Source organism: Carcharodon carcharias, chromosome 3 (assembly GCF_017639515.1).
Source record: "Carcharodon carcharias isolate sCarCar2 chromosome 3, sCarCar2.pri, whole genome shotgun sequence".
NCBI lineage: Eukaryota > Metazoa > Chordata > Chondrichthyes > Lamniformes > Lamnidae > Carcharodon > Carcharodon carcharias.
In genome coordinates, this window is record NC_054469.1 from 82,697,045 (window position 1) to 82,715,496 (window position 18,452).

Below are 18,452 nucleotides of genomic sequence, written 5' to 3' on the forward strand. Positions count from 1 at the left end.
CTTTACAGTAAGATGCCTTTTCTGTTTTAAAAGAATAGCAAGACAGGCAATGATCTTAAAACAGCAAGGAGAGAGTTCATCATTACCATTTAAAAATTCTTGATAAAAGGAAAGTACACAAAGTGTGATAGCACTGACTATCACATTTTACTAGTATTGTAACAGACTCTGATTGTAAAAGCAAAACTCAGGCATAACTATTTATGGGCATACCACTAAATCCAATTCTTCATCAAAGCTTACATTCCCACTGCCCCCACTCACCACCCACCCCCCCCCACCCCCACCCCCCCCCCACCCCCCCTCCCCCCCACCCCCACCCCCTGTAAATTATAAAGCCACTTGGTATTGAGTCAAAGTTATAATTAGAGCCCAGATGGTTACATGTAAATCGAGGTAATTGTTAGTATATTCACTCTTTGAACAAAAGATTGCTTTTGATGTCTTCATACTTTGATTACAGAAATATATTCAACCAACCCTGCAAAGATCATTTTCCAGAAATGCAACTAGAGTGGTAAAAATAAAGATAAAAGCGACAAATTCATTGTATAGAACGAAAAAGCATTTGTTTTGAGGATTTAATTGATATTAATTAACAGTAGCATATGCTGTTTTTAAGCTGCTGTATCACATACCTAAATCATTACCTATTAATATCCTGAGCACAGAAGTTAAATGTTTTCATAGTTGTGTAAAATTCTCTAACTCTATTTTGTACGTATTCAAAATTTTCAGAAGATAATACTTAAAATTATCAGAGAACACAAGTGTGTTTGTTCTGTTTATATTGGATCCTATTTAATTTTTTTTTCATCATCTCTTTCAGTACTATGTGCCATGGAACAGAGGAATGGGAATAGGACACTTAGTCCCTCAAGCCTGTTCTGCCATTCATTTAGATTATGACTGATCTGTATCTTAAATCCATCCTCTGTAAGCCTTAATACCCTGCCTAACAAAAACAATCAATGAGTTTTGAAATTTTCAGTTAACCAGGCTTCAACAGCTTTATGGGAGAGTTCAATATTTTCATATCCTTTTTGTGAATTCCTTCCTGGCATCAACTTTGAACAGCCTATCTCTACATTTAGGATTATGTTACCTTGTTCTGGATTCCCCACCAGAGGAAATATTTCTTTTCAATCTATCAACCCATTGAATCATTTTAAATGCCTTAATTAAATCATGCTCGATCTTCTACATTCAAAGAAATACAAGCCTAGTCCGTGCAATCTATCTTCATAGTTTAAGTTCATGAGCCCCGGTCTCATTCTGGTGAATTTGTGCTGCATCCCCTTGAATGAAAATATATCTTTCCTGAGGTGCAGTGCCCAGAACAAATGGCAGTACCCCGAATGGGTTGAACAGAGCTTTATATATCTGTAGCATAACTTCTATTCTTTGTATCTTAGCCTCCTTGAGGTAAAGGTCAACTTTCCATTAGTCTATTAAATTGTTTAGCACCTGTCCACTAGTTTTTGATGTTTTCTCTACCTAGACTTCTAAATCTTTCTGATTTTCTACAGGTCTTAATTTCTTATCAGTGAGTAAATATTCTGCAAACAGCCCTTGGTTCGATTCCCATTCTGGCTGAGGTACACTCAAGAGGCTGCTGCTTTACCCTAACCATAGTTTAAAAAAAATGACACTTTGCCATGGTTGGGCGAAGCATCTGCCTTCAGGCAGACACCTCGAGAAGAAGAATCTCTTTTGTACCACCGTCCATAGAGTGCTGCAGTCACAAGACCTGCTGACATCCCGTTCTTAGTCATATAAAAATCATTTTTATCCCATCCTATGGTATCCGCACGATACATTTTCATCTCACTAGCCAGTATTTCTGGAAAAATATGGCGTGTGCTGAAATTCCCCCACAACTTAAAACCTATGATGTCGGAGGCACTTGTAACATTTTGTCCACAGGTGTCATATCTAGAGCCTGCACACTTCACCAAGGCACAGACTTGCAGGTAGTAGATGCCATTTACTGTGTGAAGCCCATCAAAGGCTCCTAAAGCATACAGATCACTGGGTGTGTTAGCATGTTCATAGGCTACATGGCAACAAAGGCTGTTGGAACAAACTTGCAGGTTACCTTCCTTGCCTTTCAAAGAGATAAATGTATAATTATCAAACATCATCAAAGCATGAAAAATATTTCCAGGACTATCTACGTGGGAGAGTGTAGAATGTTTCAATGGGCCAATTTTTTCTGGTTTTACTCTCCGCTTCTGCTGCTGAAGGACAGAAAGTTCGATATGACTGTTCCTCTGAAGAAAATCTGATGTCCTCTGAGACTTAGACTGTTCTGGGCTGTGATCTTTAATGGATGTAATTATAGGGACCTCGGCAACAAGAAGTTTTCCTTCACTGCTCTTCGCATTGTAGTAATAGGGGAAATCTAAAGGAGTGTAGATGCCACTTCCTGTCATATTGTATTCAGGATGATGCTGATTGGCTGCTAGAAGGTTGATACCGAATGCAGCGGCAAATGCTTGATGAAACTCTATTGCAGATAAGAGAGGCAGCTGGTTCATCCAGGCTGTGGGAAATACAATTTGTTTTACACCATAATGCTCAATTAAACTTACTGCTGGCTCATAGAACAATATATCAAAGCAAGTAAAGATGCCAAATTTTCCAGCAAAAGGTGTATTGAAGATGACATGTTGCAAAGTCTTAGGTTTGTCATAAGCAAATTCAAAGTAAAGGTTCCATTTCTGGTATTTGGCTATGAGAGTGCCTTCAGCATCAAAAACCACATTTGTGTTAAACTGATATCTTCCATCTGGTGGACACTGAGGGTCATTAAGCTCACAGGCTTGTCTTTCCCCCATGTTTGCTATCAGGTACATATTGCCGTTTCTAGCCATACAGCTCAGTTGATAAAGGACCTACGATAAAACAGATATGGCAACATTAATACATTTTGTGATGAATGTACATTTTATTTCAACAAAACTGAAGAACAATAAACCATATTTTGCTCTTATCTGCAAAAAAAAATCTCATCCCTCACTAAAGTGTGTTTAGAACAGCTGATTTACAAAACTCAAAATGGTGAATTATTTTGCTCCTGATATTCAGGGAACTATGTAGCAAATTTAAGGTGGATGCCCAAGGAAAGGGTGAAATATGAAGAGGAGGAGTTAAACACAGACATGGGTTTAGAGTGGTGCTTCCTGATGCTCAGGAGTCAAGATGGCCCCTTTGTTACTTTTTTAATTCATTCACGGGGTGTGGGCTTTGCTGGCTGGGCCAGCATTTATTGCTCATCCTTAGTTGCCCTTGAGAAGTGAGTGAGCTGCCTTCTTGAACTTCTTGCAGTCCATGTGGTGTAGGAGCTATAAGGGAGGGAGTTCCAGGATTTTGGCCCAGTGACAGTGAAGGAACAGCGATATATTTCCAAGTCAGGATGGTGACTGATTTGGAGGAGAACTTCCAGGTGGTGGTGTCCACTTGTATCTGCTGCCCTTGTCCTGCTAGATGGTGGTGGTCGTGGGTTTGTAAGGTGCTGTCAAGGAGCCTTGGTGAATTCCTGCAGCGCATCTTGTAGATGGTACGCACTGCTGCAACTGTGCGTTAGTGGTGGAGGGAGTGAAAGTTTGTGGATGTGGTGCCAATCAAGCGGGCTGCTTTGTCCTGGATGGTGTCAAGCTTCTTGAGTGTTGTTGGAGCTGCACTCATCCAAGCAAGTGGGGAGTATTCCATCACACTCCTGACTTGTGCTTTGTAGATGGTGGACAGGCTTTGGGGAATCAGGAGACGAGTTACTCATCGCAAGATTCCTAGCCTTTTGTAACCATAGTGTTTATATGGCTAGTGTAGTTCAGGTTCTGGTCAAGGGTAACCCCCAGGATGTTGATAGTGGGGGCTTCATTGATGGTAATGCCTTTGAACATCAAGGGGCAATGCTTAGATTCTCTTTTGTTGGAGATAGTCATTGCTTGCACTTGTGTGGTGCAAATGTTACTTACCACATCTCAGCCGAAGTCTGGATATTGTCCAGATCTTGCTGCATTTGGGCATTGACTGCCTCAGTGCCTGAGGAGGTATGAATGATGCTGAACATCTCCACTTCTGACCTTATGGAAGGAAGGTCATTGGTGAAATAGCTGAAGATGGTTGGGCCAAAGACACTACCCTGAGAAACTCTTGCAGTGATGTCCTGGAGCTGAGATGACTGACCTCCAACAACCACAACCATCTTCCTTTCTGCTAGATATGACTCCAAACAGCAGAGAGTTTTCCCCCTGGTTCCCATTGACCCCAATTTTGCTAGGGCTCCTTGATGCCACACTCAGTCAAAATGTGGCCTTAATGTCAAGGGCAGTCACTCTCACCTCACGGAACAGGTGAGAAAATGAACCCACTTTCAATTAATGTTATTCCTAAATTGCTGCACTCATTTGCTATTATTTTGCTTTATGTGTTGTCTAAAATTCATTAGATGAACTCCAGGGCAACAGTGGACAGTTAACAATTGCTGGATCATGTCACAATATGTTTCAGAGATAAAAAACAAAGTGAGATAGCAGTAGTAAAAACTTCAGTGTTAAAACTAGATTTCCAATTAATACCTAAATGGATCTTTTTAAGATGGCTAAAGAATAACACACATCTTCACAAATTATGTGCAAAAGTAACAACTTTTAAGATTTTAAAAAGCAGTGTAGTCCTGCACCATTCTTGCCATCTTTGAACTGAGCTGATGTATGAAGCTATGCATTGAAGTTTTCATAGTTCATTGTAATCTGGCTTTATTTCTGTGACAGCGCAGTCACAAAAGGCAGAATTCTATAATACAACTCTACAACCATAAACCAGTAGAGCAGAAATATGAGTACTTCTGTTTATAAGCAGATTAAATTACTAATGTTTATTTTGTTGGGAGTAATGGCGGGTCGATTTTAACATGTCTCAATGTAAGCCAATGCACAATGGAAAATAAAATAGGAAACTGGTACACAGTGAAAGGGCAGATTATTATGGCACAACAGATGGCAAATGCTGAGCTGCTCAAATCCCAGAGGCAAACTTGAAATAATTGCCACAACTATTTTGCAATTTGTTTTTTGATTTCTAGATGCATGCCTTGAATTCAATAGTAAAGAGCCTACCAAGACTTGGAGGATTTTATAAAACTAAATTAAACATTTATTAATGAAAAATAATTTTAAGCACATACATAGGTCTACACATTACTACTATGATAACTCCTAGCTCCCCTAATTAATCTAACTCCCAGTTACACCTCCGTTAAGGCAGCAGTAAAAACAAAATAGATTTTAACAGATCCAGGCAAAGCACACGATACCCTGGACAGGAATATTCACAATGAATTCTCTTAGCTTTGATTCCTACAGGCAGCAGCTTAGTACATAGAGGCTGGAGGCTTTTCACAATGGTTAGATCTTAGAATGCCTTCTTTCCTTTCACATAACCTTATCTCCTTTATGCATGCTTCTCTCTTTTAAATGTAAATCCCTTTTTTTAATATGTCCTTGGACTTTACCTTTCTCATAATAATAGTCTTTCATAGTACCTATTTTATCAGTAAGCTTTGGGGAAAAATAAACATACTGTTTGGCTTATTCTGGCTACGTGTAACATTTCACCCTCTCTTTGAAACTCACAACTACTCTGGTTTATCTCAAAATGCAAATTTCCCTTTTACACCTCACATTCTAAAACTTCAGCCATATTTACTTACTTAGCATTTCAAACCTAGCTTCCCTTTTGATGCATCAAAGCCTTCAGACCAGCTATCTTTAATTCAATTAAGTCCCACATACACACTATCCAGATCCCACTATTCCTACTTTACAATAAATCCCAATAACCTAATAAAAATTATTATATTTTCATGGCACAGGTAGACATAACTGACAGTTCACCAAGAAATAATAGTCAGTATGAAGCATATAGTTGAGTACTTTGTGTCTTTGTGACATTTAAATTCAAGTTAAATCATGCCATCTTACCCTTATGTGCATCACTGGTGAGATCAGAGTTGGAAATTTTTCTTATACCGTTCTCCAGGATGTGGTCATTGCTGCAATTCTTTGTTCTTAGTTTTTAACCATCCTTAGTTTTCTTTGAAACTAGCTAAGGCATAATTTCCCAATCCCCTGCTCTCAATGGGAAGCCGTGCTAACAGGGAACATGGATTGCAGAATTGGGACAATCATGTTGCAACATATTGGCCCAGATCTATTGGCAGTATTGCCATTGCCTGCGAAAATTTTCCGACCCAATGATATTAACCATTTTTGGCCAGGACTTCCAATCCCAGCTGAAGCAGAAATCCATCAGCACAGCCTCTCCAGGCTAAGTCCAGTGAGTGCATGAGCGATGAAGGAAGGAGAGGGCGCGTCTCCTTCTTATGGCACTACTGCTATATTCAGTTACATTTTTAAAGGTCCGTGTTTGTGAGGGGTAGATTTGTGAGTAGGTAGTTGGGTGAGTGAATAAGATGAGTAGGCAGGTGAGTGAATAGTCAGGGCAGCGGTTAGTTGTGTCGCCGTGGGGGCGGTAGTTGTGTGTTTGGGGGTTTAGTTGATTGGTGGGGAGGTAGTCGGGTCTAGTTAGGGGCATAGTTGGGTCAGGCAGTAGTCAGGTTGGGGATGTAGTTGGGCAGTCGTGTCAGGATGTAGTCAGGTTGGGTTGGATGGGGTAGCCGGGTGATCAGGAAGGTTGATGGTGGCTGTTTGGGGGGTGGGGTGTGGGTATGTTGTCAGTTATGACGCTCAGTTGACTTACCCAGCTGTTAGACCAGGCATTAAACAGCCTAACATTTCCACAGGGTATACATGGGCAAGCGCTGCCTATCACACCCAACTCTCCACCCTAAGTTCAGGTCGGATACCTTCATGGAGGGTCCCAGACAGCAGGGGATAAACCCATTGGAAGTTTAACTTCCCCCTGCTATTACAAGGTAAGTCTGTGTGTCAGGACTTCCAGCAGGGTCCTGAGGTACCTCTTCCAACTTAAGTCCCATCTCCAATTATACAGAGACCAGAATAATGGGCCATTATTTCCTAAATGCTATTCCACTAGAGCATTATCCCTATAATTAACTCCACTGATTTATCAGTTTCAAGGAAAAATTGATTTGATTCATGGAGTGAAATTCCCCAAAATTCTAGTAAAATTCCAGAAAATCCTGCAATCCCATGTAGTAAAGCCATTAATCAAGAGGTGTAATTATAAATTCAGAATGTGGAATGCAACCCCCAAAAATGTAGGTAAAATCCAAAAATCTTATTAAATGAAACAGAATTTAATTTCTCCAGTCACCATAACACAGTAGGCCTGCATATATTGTGTGGCTTTAGAAATCCTAACTTGAAAAGGATCCTAACTTCAAAAGGGTTGAAATAGGAATGATAAGACTGCTTTGAGGACTCGGAGCTGAAAGTGGCAGATAACATAGATGTAAATGTGCTATCAAACTTGGACTGTGATAATGAATGGAAGCATTAAATGAATGACTCCCAAATGAGCGTTCAGATCAGAAGAGAATTTTTCTCTACAAATAATGGAACTGCAAATCAGGCTCTCACAAAACCAAGTTAAAATTATCTATTGCTTTCAAAAAAGAATTAGGCAAGTTATTGATTAGGAATGGGGCTGATAAAATTGAGAAATATTGATTTTTTTAAAATCTACAAATGTTAGAAATCTAAAATAAGAAGAAAAATGGTGGGAAATGCACAATAATTAGTCAACCTGTGAAAGAAGGAAGAAAGGATAATTTTTTAGCAGTTGACCATTCATTAATTTGGCTTAAACGCCTTTCTTATACAAGGGCCCTTAATGTATTACTCTTCTTTTAATTAATGAAATAGTTTGGGAATCTCTACAAAATTGCACTCAGCGAAAAGCCTCACACACTGTGAGTGCATATTGAAATCTCTGTAATGGATTTCTGCCCATTAAGGAATGGATGGAAAATTATGGAGGGAGTACAACTCAATTCCCAATATACATCCCCAGTGGAGAAGCCTCCATCTCAGGACCATGATTTAGCAAGATCACCATATCAAAACCATTTTTAAAATACAGATGTTAATAGTTTTCCACAAACATAGTTCGGCAGGTAACGTGTTGTAAAATTTAGAGAAATTTACAAAGTGATACCAATTCACATATTCCAATCAGATGTCGAGCTTTCACAAAGTACTTGGGGAAAATTGACATCAATGTTTCCTAAATGCTTATAATTAAGAGTTACAAAAGAGATCTAAAAATTCCTAAGATATAACAAGATACTTAAATTAAGTGCAAACTTTGTATAACTCCTACCTCTGTATCATTATATTCTGTTGGCTGCAGACAGGGATTCCACTGAACAACATTAGGATCTGGAATGGGCTCCAAATATGGAAACATAGAAGCTCTGTTGGAGTGAAAGCCATGGAGACCTTCCTCTGGAAATACAATTATCTTAACTCCCTGTAGTATAGATAAAAAGAATAGTTTGATACAATAGCATGATCACAATTATAAAAACCCCTGAAATATAATGTACAACTGTAATGATCATTTTGTCAGGAAAGTGCTGTTACAGTACTTATTGCAGGATAGTGCTAATGTTTTAATACAGCACAGTACTTATTGGCAGGATAATGCTAATGTTATACTGTGCTTGCAAAGCCCATCCCCATATCAAACTAACAACTAATATAAGCAACAAGTGGAATAGTGCTGTACTAAGTTACACATCAATATGAGGCAGCTAAGTGGTCATGAGTGTCGCTAAGGATAGGAACCAAACCAAATTTAAATTTAAAGTGGGACATTTGAAGTATGCATTGGCACTTTTCTTTAATGAAAGGGATGAATCATTCTTCTGTGCATGCAGGCCGTCTCAAATGGTCAATGGTTCAGGCTCGACTATTTTTAAAATTCATTCATGGGTTGTGGGCATTTCTGGCTAGGCCAGCAATTATTGCCCATGACAACATGATGGTGAGCTGTCTTCTTGAACCGTTGCAGCCCCTGTGGTGTAGGTACACCCAGGGTGCTGTTAGAGAGGGAGATTGACCCAGTGACAGTGAAGGAACGGCAACAAATGCTGGCCTTAGCAGCGACACTCACATTCCATGAAAGAATGAACAAGAAGTATTGGGACCACTGCTCTTAACGATAGATCATAATAACCTAGACTAGGCATCATTTCAATGCAGATGATGCAAAGCTCAGAAATGTAGTAAACAGTGCTGAGGATAGTTTGTATAATAGGATAGTACAGACAGAGATATGGTAGATGACATTTAATGCAGAGTAGTCTGAAGACTGATAAATTTTGGCAGGAAGAATGAAGAGAGACGATATGAACTCAATGGTACAATTTTGAAGAGGTTACAGTTACCAACAGCCCTACTGGTATATATTCTGTTTGTATACAAGTTTTTGTATGTGACGGGGGAAGTTGAGAAGGATGTTAAAAAGCCATACAGGATCCTGGGTTTTATAAATAGAAGCATAGAGTACAAAAACAAGGAAGTTATACCAAACATTTAAAAACACAGCTTAGGCTTAACATATGAAGAATGTTGAGGACTCTGGGTCTATACTCGATGGAGTTTAGAAGGATGAGGGGGGATCTGATTGAAACTTACAGAATACTGAAAGGCCTGGAGAGAGTGGATGTGGGGAAGATGTTTCCATTAGTAGGAGAGAATAGGACCTGAGAGCACAGACTCAGTAAAGGGAAGACCTTTTAGAACAGAGATGAGGAGAAACTTCTTTAGCCAGAGAGTGGTGAATCTAAGGAATTCATTGCCACAGAAGGCTGTGGAGGCCAGGTCATTGAGTATATTTAAAACCGAGATAGATAGGTTCTTGATTGGTAAGGCTTATCAAGTTATAAGGTTATAAGGGTTGTCAAAGGTTACGGAGAGAAGGCAGGAGAAGGGTTGAGAAACTTATCAGCCATGATTGAATGGCAGAGCAGACTTGATGGGCTGAATGGCCTAATTCTGTTCCTATGTCTTATGGTCTTATGGAAGCATGACAAGGCATTAGAGAGGGTGAGGAGATGAAGTAAAATGGTACAAGAGATATGAAACTTCAGTTATATGGAGAGACTAGAGAAGCTGGGATTGATCTCCTTAAGGCAGAGAGGTTTAGGGTGAGATTTGATGGAAATGATCAAAATTTTGTTGAATTTTGATAGAGCAAAAAGGACAAAATATTTCCATAATGGAGGGTCAGTCACCAAATGACACAGATTGAGAGTAATTGGTAACAAAAGGCAATGAGGGAAAACAAATTACACAGGAGGTTGTTATGGTGTGGAATACTGGAAACTGAAAGGGAGCCAATAATAACTTTCACAATGGAATTCGATAATTAATTGCAGTATTATGGAGATGGAGCAGGGGAATGAGGTGAATTCAAATAGGTCCTTCAAAAAGAAACTTCAGTGCAGTACTGAAGACAGGTTGGCCTGTCCATATGGGACATTAACCCCAAACTCAAATTGCTCCTTCAGGCAGATGCAAAAGATCCCATGGTACTATTGAAAGAACACCAGCTGGGTTCTCTAGGTGTCCTTACCAATATATTCCCCAACGAGCAACAATATCAGGCTCACACTTGCAACCTAGCCACAGGCTGGATATTCACAGCAGCCTGCCCTAGCAGTATTGCAGACCAAAAAACCCTGTGCTCGAATGGGGGGCAACCGCAATCCCACTATGCAACAAAAGTTTATATGAAATATTTTGCAAAGTGAAAGTTTTGCCTGTTATGGTATGGTTATGGTAAAGGCTGAGTTATTTAAAATCCCACAGGGAAACTTTAAACAACTGGCATAACCTATATTTTCAATTGGTATCTTTGAGATGCAACTCTGAATTCAGAAATGAAATCACCAAGCCTCCAGAGGTTTTTTATATAAATTAAATTAAACATTTGTTAATTTTACAAGGTATTAAACATGTACACATCTACAAATTACTACCATAATAAATATTAAACAAATCCCCAAATTAATCACTCCTAAAAGCTTCACCAAGGCAACAATAAACCATAGTCTTTAAAGCACATTTTATCTTACAAATTGAAAATGAGGTTCCCATCAACTTGTTTCCTTTGCAGACAGTTGTGGTCTTACAGGTGCTTAGATCTTACATGCCTCCAACTTCCACATACAAAACTCTTCTGTATATACCTAGCCTTCCCTTTAAATGCAAATTCTCATTGTATCACCAGGCTCTTTGAACTCCACCTCTTCTAGCAATAAACCCCTTTCATAGTACCAATTTTAATAGTAACATAAACATATTGCTTGGTGTCTCCTAGCTAGGTGCAAGATTTCACCTCCAGTCTTTGAATGGTTTATTCAACAAAATGCAAATGTCCTCTATCTTACTGTTTACATCTCAAAACCACTATACATCAAAGTACCCAGACTAGCTGTCTTTAATCCAATTAAGACACCCACAGGCACAGACCCCACTACAAGTCCAATTTAAAATAGTTTCCAATAACATCATATACATTAACATCTCTTTAATGACATCCCCTCCCTATCAAAAAATGAACAGCCATAATCCTAAAAGACGGCTTCATTTTTTAAATAGCCCATCTCAATATCTCCTATACTCATTACACTATCAGATGCATGCAATAACATAGCAATATGTTTACACAATTCCCTGGTATCAACAGAAATCACTCCAGTTCAGTGCCCAGGTTTTTTAAAAAAATGTTCAATTTTCCCTTAAGCTTCAAACTCTTGATGACGTATCTACCAGCAACATGTATAATCCATAGATTAAATGGTTGTAATGATAGATTCCACCTGAAAAGTCTTACACTTTTGTCTCAAATTTGTCCAAAAACTTCAAAGGATTGTGGTCTTATAAACAATTGTTTCTGATGAATTGTTGGCAACATAAATTTCAAAATACTGCAACACTAACACCGAACCCAAGGTCTCTTTCTCAATCGTTGAATATCTTCTCTGTTGTACATTCAGCTTTTGTGAAATATACCCTATTGGTTTTTCAATTCCAGTGTCATCTTTTTGTAACAATACAGCCCCAATGCCTATATTGCTTGCGTCAATGGCCAACTTGGATTGCTTGGCATAATTGGGTACTGCCAACACTGGTGTCATGGTTAATACAGTTTTCAATGAATGACTTCTGACACTCCAGTGTCCATTGAAACTTCTTATTCAAATAGTTAGATGAAATATTGAGTTACCTTCCAAACAAGTGTTAAAGTGATTTGCAAAAGCTATTGCAGTCATACAAACATATTTGTGGGAATAAATTAGGAAAATACATTTAGCTATACATGATGTCTCTGTACAGGTTTCACCTTCAATAAGGCAGCCTCCTTATAGATTACATAAGCATTTAGCATGGCTAAAATTTGGTACAAATTTCCAGTAAAACCCAATCATGCCCAGAAATCTCAAAACTTCTAATTTTGTTGTAGGCATTGGGAAACCCATGATAGATAGCCTTGACTTTTGCATCACTCGGAACCACCTTACCATGCCCAATGGTATGGCCTAGATACGTAACTTGCACTTTTGCAAATTCACTTTAAGCCAAATGCATCACCAAATTAGCTTCTTGTAATCGAGAAAATTATTTTTCCAGCTGCTGTAGATGCTTCTCCCATGTAGGACTGAAAACTATTAGATCATCAATATAAAACGGCACAATTGCTAAGACTTGCAATTACTTTGTTTGTTGGTCTTTGAAATGTTGCAGGTGCATTCTTCACACCAAAAGGCATGACTTAAAACTGGCTGATATCTCCTTTCTCTCTCCGACAACGGTACCTGCCAATAACCTTTTAGCAAGTCAATCTTTGTGATAAATTTTGATTGTCCCGCTTTCTCAATGCAACCTTCCAACCTTGATATAGGAAATGAATCCACTTTTGTCACCGCAATCACCTTTTGTGTTCCATTCAGTTTCGGTACCAGCACAATAGAATTCCATTTACCACAACTAGACTCAATGACATCATTTGGAAGCATGAAATCAATTTCTTTTTGTACTTGTGATAGCTTTGCCGCATGTAATCTATAAGGAGGCTGCCTTATTGAAGGTGAAACCTGTACAGAGACATCATGTATAGCTAAATGTATTTTCCTAATTTATTCCCACAAATATGTTTGTATGACTGCAATAGCTTTTGCAAATCACTTTAACACTTGTTTGGAAGGTAACTCAATATTTCATTTAAATATTCAAGCATCCCTTCATTATCCAATTTGATTAGAGGAAGATCAATTTCAGATTCTTGTTCTTCTACTTCTTTCTCATTATCCACCATCAATAATACCTCTTTTTGTTCCTCTTCCCTGTAAAAATACTTTTTAAGCATATTTAAATGACACATCCTGTGCTTTTTTCTATCTGGAGTATTTATTAAATAATTTATGTCACTCAATTTCTTTTCAATCCTGTAAGGCCCACTAAATCTTGCATTTAATGAACCACCTGGTACTGGTAACAAAACTAATACTTTCTTTCCGAAAACAAAACTGCGAGCTTTAGCTTTCTTTTCTGCCTTCACTTTCATCACTTGCTGTGGTATCTTTAAATGTTCCCTAGCCAACTCACATGCTCTGATCAATCTTCCCCTGCAATTTGATATGTAATCCAAGAGAATAGTTATTGAATTTTGACCCACCAGTTTCTCATGGATCAATTTCAGTGGTCCCCTTACCTCGTGACCATAAACTAGTTCAAAGGGGCTAAAAAAAACCTTTTAGGAGCATTGGGAGCATCTCTAATAGCAAACAACAAGAACAGAATTCCTGTATCTCAATCATGTGGATAATCCTGACTGTACATGCTAATCATAGTTTTTAAAGTTTGATGCCATCTTCCCAAAGCATTTTGTGAGTCAGGATGATAGTCTGTTGACTTAAACTGTTTTATCCCCAAAATGTTCATTATTTCCTTAAACAGCTCTGACATGAAATTCGACCCCTGGTCTGATTGTATTTCTTTCGGTAAACCATATCTTGTAAAAAATTTAATTAACTCCTCAGCAATTTTCTTACTTGCAATATTTCTTAAAGTTATTGCTTCAGGAAACCTGGTAGACACATCCGTTATTGTCAGTAAGTACTGATTTCCACTTTTAGTTTTAGGGAGGAGTCCTACACAATCAATCATGACCTTGAAAAACGTTTTTCAAATGCTGGTATTGGGACTAAAGGTACTAACTTAATCACTGCTTGTGGTTTTCCTATTACGTGACCTGTATGACAGGTTCTACAGACTTTGACTACATCCCTATGCAATCCTGGTCAAAAAGAAAATCTCTGTATTTTTTCCTATGTTTTCCTAATTCCTAAATGTCCCCTATTGGAATTTCATGAGCAACCCTCAGAATCTCATTTCTATATCTTAATGGGTTAACAATCTGATGCACCTCCCTCCAACTTTAATTTGCTGAGACATGATCTGACCTTTATTTTCTCATTAAAATATGTTCCTTGAAGATAATAACATACTGGAATACATTTTGCTTCTGTTTCTGAATAAGCTTTCTGATATAACTGCTTTAATTGCAAATCATTTTTCTGTAACTCCACTAACCTCCTTGAGTTAAACACTTCAGCTGAATTGTTCTGTATTCTTTCCTCCTGAACAATGTTATCAAACACAGTGCCAGCTAATTGGATTTTAACACCTTCTTCTTGCCTTTGAACTGTCTGCCCTTGTTGTTTTTCTTGTTCTTCCCTATGAACCTTTGATCTCATTACAACACAATCAGGAAACAACCCAGGGTGCTCCGCCTGTAAGACCTCTGTTGAAAACACTTCTACAGGCTGCTCAACTACCATAGGCATCACCCACATTTGTTATCCAGTTACATCATTACCCAGAATAAATTGAAACCCTGCAATGGGCAATTTTTCCACTACTCCAACTATAACTTCACCTGTCCTCCACTTGCTCTTTAAATTAACCTACCACAATGGAAAAGATTTAGCATCTCCATGAACCCCATTTATTATTACCTGGTCCTGCAGTACTCCTTTTGAACAACAAATATCACTATCTCACAACATTAAGGATTGACTAACCCCTGTTTACCTGCTCCACCCTGTACACAATGAAAGACTTTCCCTTCACACACAAAGCCTTTAAACATTTCTGCAACCTGCTCCTCAGAATTCTCTATGGTAAATGTGAAAACATTCCCACTTCTTTACCTATCACTGATTCTCCCTGTTTCACCTGTACACATACCACTGGTTTTGCCTATGCCTGAACCTTAGAATCCACAGTACTTTTACTTCCAGAACTTTTCTGTACCCCAATAATTCCTACAGATTTTCCCTGCAATTTACAACACCCTGATGTTGTGTGCCCCACTTTATTACAAATTGAGGTGTTTTCTTTTCGAATGTCATTTCTACCCTCAGCACCTTCCTTTTTATTCTAAGCAAAAACTTCCTGGGAATTCCCTGCCACTCCTTTTCTTCTTTGACTACCTGCCTTCCTTTCACATTCCCACCATTTGTCCTTTTCCAATTTGAAAGGGTGACAAAAAAAACAGTTAGCTCTATGAACTAACTCATAATCATCAGCTCTCTCTGCTGCTTGTATCACAGAATCAACCCTCTGTTCCTCCATATGAGATCTCACTACCGAAGGAATTGAGTCTTTAAATTCTTCCAAAAGAATTACTTCCCTAAGAAGAGCTGCATAGGTTGTCTCTGTTTTTAACACTCGTATCCATTGGTCAAAATTACTTTGTTTTACTCTTTCAAACTCAATATAAGTTTGCCCAGGCTGTTTTCTCATATTCCTAAATTTCTGCCTGTATGCTTCAGGAACCAACTCGTAGGTACTCAAAATAACCTTTCATCACATCATAACTCAACGACATTGCTTCTGATAGCGAAGCATATACCTCAAGTGCTCTACCCAGCAAAGTATACTATACTAATAATGTCCAGTTTCCCTGTGGCCATTTCATCTGCTTAGCTAGTTTCTCAAATGAAATAAAGAATGCTTCAATATCTTTTCCCTCAAACTTTGGAAGAACTTGTACAAATTTCCCCACTGGGTTCTACTCTGAAGATAAGTCTTTCCTCACCCACTGTTTTTAGCTGCCAACATTCTCAGTTGGAATTCTCTCTCTCTCTCTTTCTCTTTCCTCCTTCTCTATCTTCACAATTTCTAATTCATTTTCCTGTTTTCTTTCTCTCTCCTGCCTTTCCACCTGTTCCCTTTTAAAAGCCATTTCTCTGTCCTTTGCTTCTAATTCGAGTTTTTCCAGTTCCTTTGCTTGTTCAAATTTAAGTGTCTTCATTTGTAACTGAAGACTCACAACCTCCATCTGTGCCTCACTAGTGTCAGGTTGCACTTCCAACTGTAGATGCTGTAGTATACTTTAAATTATATCTGATTTCCTCATCCCCACAGGTAACCCCGATTTTAACTTATCTGCCAACTCTATTAACTTACTCTTGGTTATTTTTTCCAACCTAATGAGAGTTATATCTTCTACTCCCCGACAAGTCTTAGCAATTGCCAAAGTCATCTTGTAGTTTCACTACTTCTAAAATACCTCATCAACTCCTGAATTCAAAAAGCTTCTTGTACTCATAACCTTAAGATTCACCAATTCCAAACCAATCAAGGAATTATAAATATTATCCTGTCAAGAGCCCCCCATTGTTATGACACATCAGTTGGTAAAGGCTGAGTTATTTGAAATCTCAGAGGGAAACTTTAAACAACTGTCATAACCTATATTTTCAATTGGTATGTTTGAGAGGCAGCTCTGAATTCAGAAATGAAACCATCAAGCCTCCAGGGGTTTGTTTATAAAAATTAAATTAAACATTTATTAATTTTACACAGTATTAAACACATATGCATCTACAAATTACTACCATAATAACTATTAGACAAGTCCCCAAATTAATCACTCCTAAAATCTTCCCCAACGCAACAATAACCCCTAAAGACTTTAAACAGACACCAGGGAAAGCATATTTTATCTTACAAATTCAAAATGAGGTTCCTTTCAATTTGTTTCCTTTGCAGACAGTTGTGGTCTTACAGGTGCTTAGATCTTACATGCCTGCAACTTCCACACACAAAACTCTTCTGTATATACCTAACTTCTCTTTGAATGCAAATTCTCATTACATCACCAGGCCCAATGAACTCCATCTCCTCTAACAATAAAATCCCTTTCATAATACCAATTTTATTAATAATATAATTATATTGCTTCTTGTTTCCTAGCTAGGTGCAAGATTTCACCCACAGTCTTTGAATGGTTTATTCAACACAATGCAGATGTCCCCTCTACCTTACTGTTTACATCTCAAAACCACTATACATCAAAGCACTAGACTGGCTGTCTTTAATCCAATTAAGCCACACATCAACACACGCACAGGCACAGACCCTACTACAAGTCCGAGTAAAAATAATTTCCAATAACAACATATACATTAATGTCTCTTCATAACACGCCCAAATGTTCTTATTCCTTTGAAAACATTTTGCTACAAACTCCTGTGTTTATTTTCTTAATCCCTGATATTATCTGTTTATAATTCAGCCACACTTAATAAGAGTAAATGAATATTTTGTGCTGAATAAGCAGATCAAGCTTGAGAAAGTTGCTTTACCTGTTTGCTTGCTACATGGACTTGCTCTTGGTAGATGTCCAGGTTTTTCTGCATAAGCTTCATTGCCTCCTCATGTGTAGAAGGGATCTTTGAACTTGGAGTCAGCACTGCCGGGTGTTCATAGACTGCTGCGGTGTAGAAATTCAGCCCCCATACCGGGATTACAAAGCATTGCCCCACCAACAACAGCCACATCAAGCAAAATGCCTTCATGTCTGAATCTTTTATGTTTCAGTGCAATAATAAGTGACAACACCAAACTTCCGAGATTAGCCTGAATATTTATACTTTGAATGTTGCTCAACAGTTAACATCAAATGTGTTCTTTGCAAGAGAGGTGTGGTCAGAAATGACCTGACCAACCAGCATCATCCCTTGTTCATTGTGCAGAATTGGACTCTACCCTTGTAAACAGTTTATCAGCTGAACACCACGTGGTGCAACTGTTGGCATTGACTAACATTCCATAGACTTTACTGCACTTTTTTTTAACAGCTTCCTTTTGCTTACCACAGCAGTGTTTCCAGTCATTGTTAAAGTCCAAATGTGCAAGATTTTATGTCTATTTCTATTGTTGTTTGAACCAGTTGCAGCTGGGCCTTTTCAATAAGTTTGTCAGCTGAAGTAAATAAGTGAAACAGTTAGTATGATATCTGTAAATTATTATCATGAAGCTTAACTGCAAATCATGGGAACATTAACAAAAAGTAAAATGCAGTTGTTCATTCTCTACATAATTATGGTAAAAAAAACACACACAACAACTAGTCAACTTTTGAAAATTCATGGTTACAATAAA

At 38.3% G+C, this 18,452-nt stretch overlaps 1 protein-coding gene across 1 annotated transcript; it reads right to left on the reverse strand.

The window, feature by feature from the left end:
• Positions 1 to 567: 567 nt before the first annotated feature.
• Positions 568 to 17,983, reverse strand: LOC121275636 (biotinidase-like). Its single transcript, XM_041183133.1, has 3 exons — positions 17,654 to 17,983; positions 8,311 to 8,460; positions 568 to 2,897 (listed from the first exon to the last, which is right to left on the reverse strand). Exons 1-3 carry the CDS (start codon positions 17,864 to 17,866, stop codon positions 1,626 to 1,628), a joined length of 1,635 nt encoding a protein of 544 aa, XP_041039067.1. The 5' UTR covers positions 17,867 to 17,983; the 3' UTR covers positions 568 to 1,625.
• Positions 17,984 to 18,452: the final 469 nt, after the last annotated feature.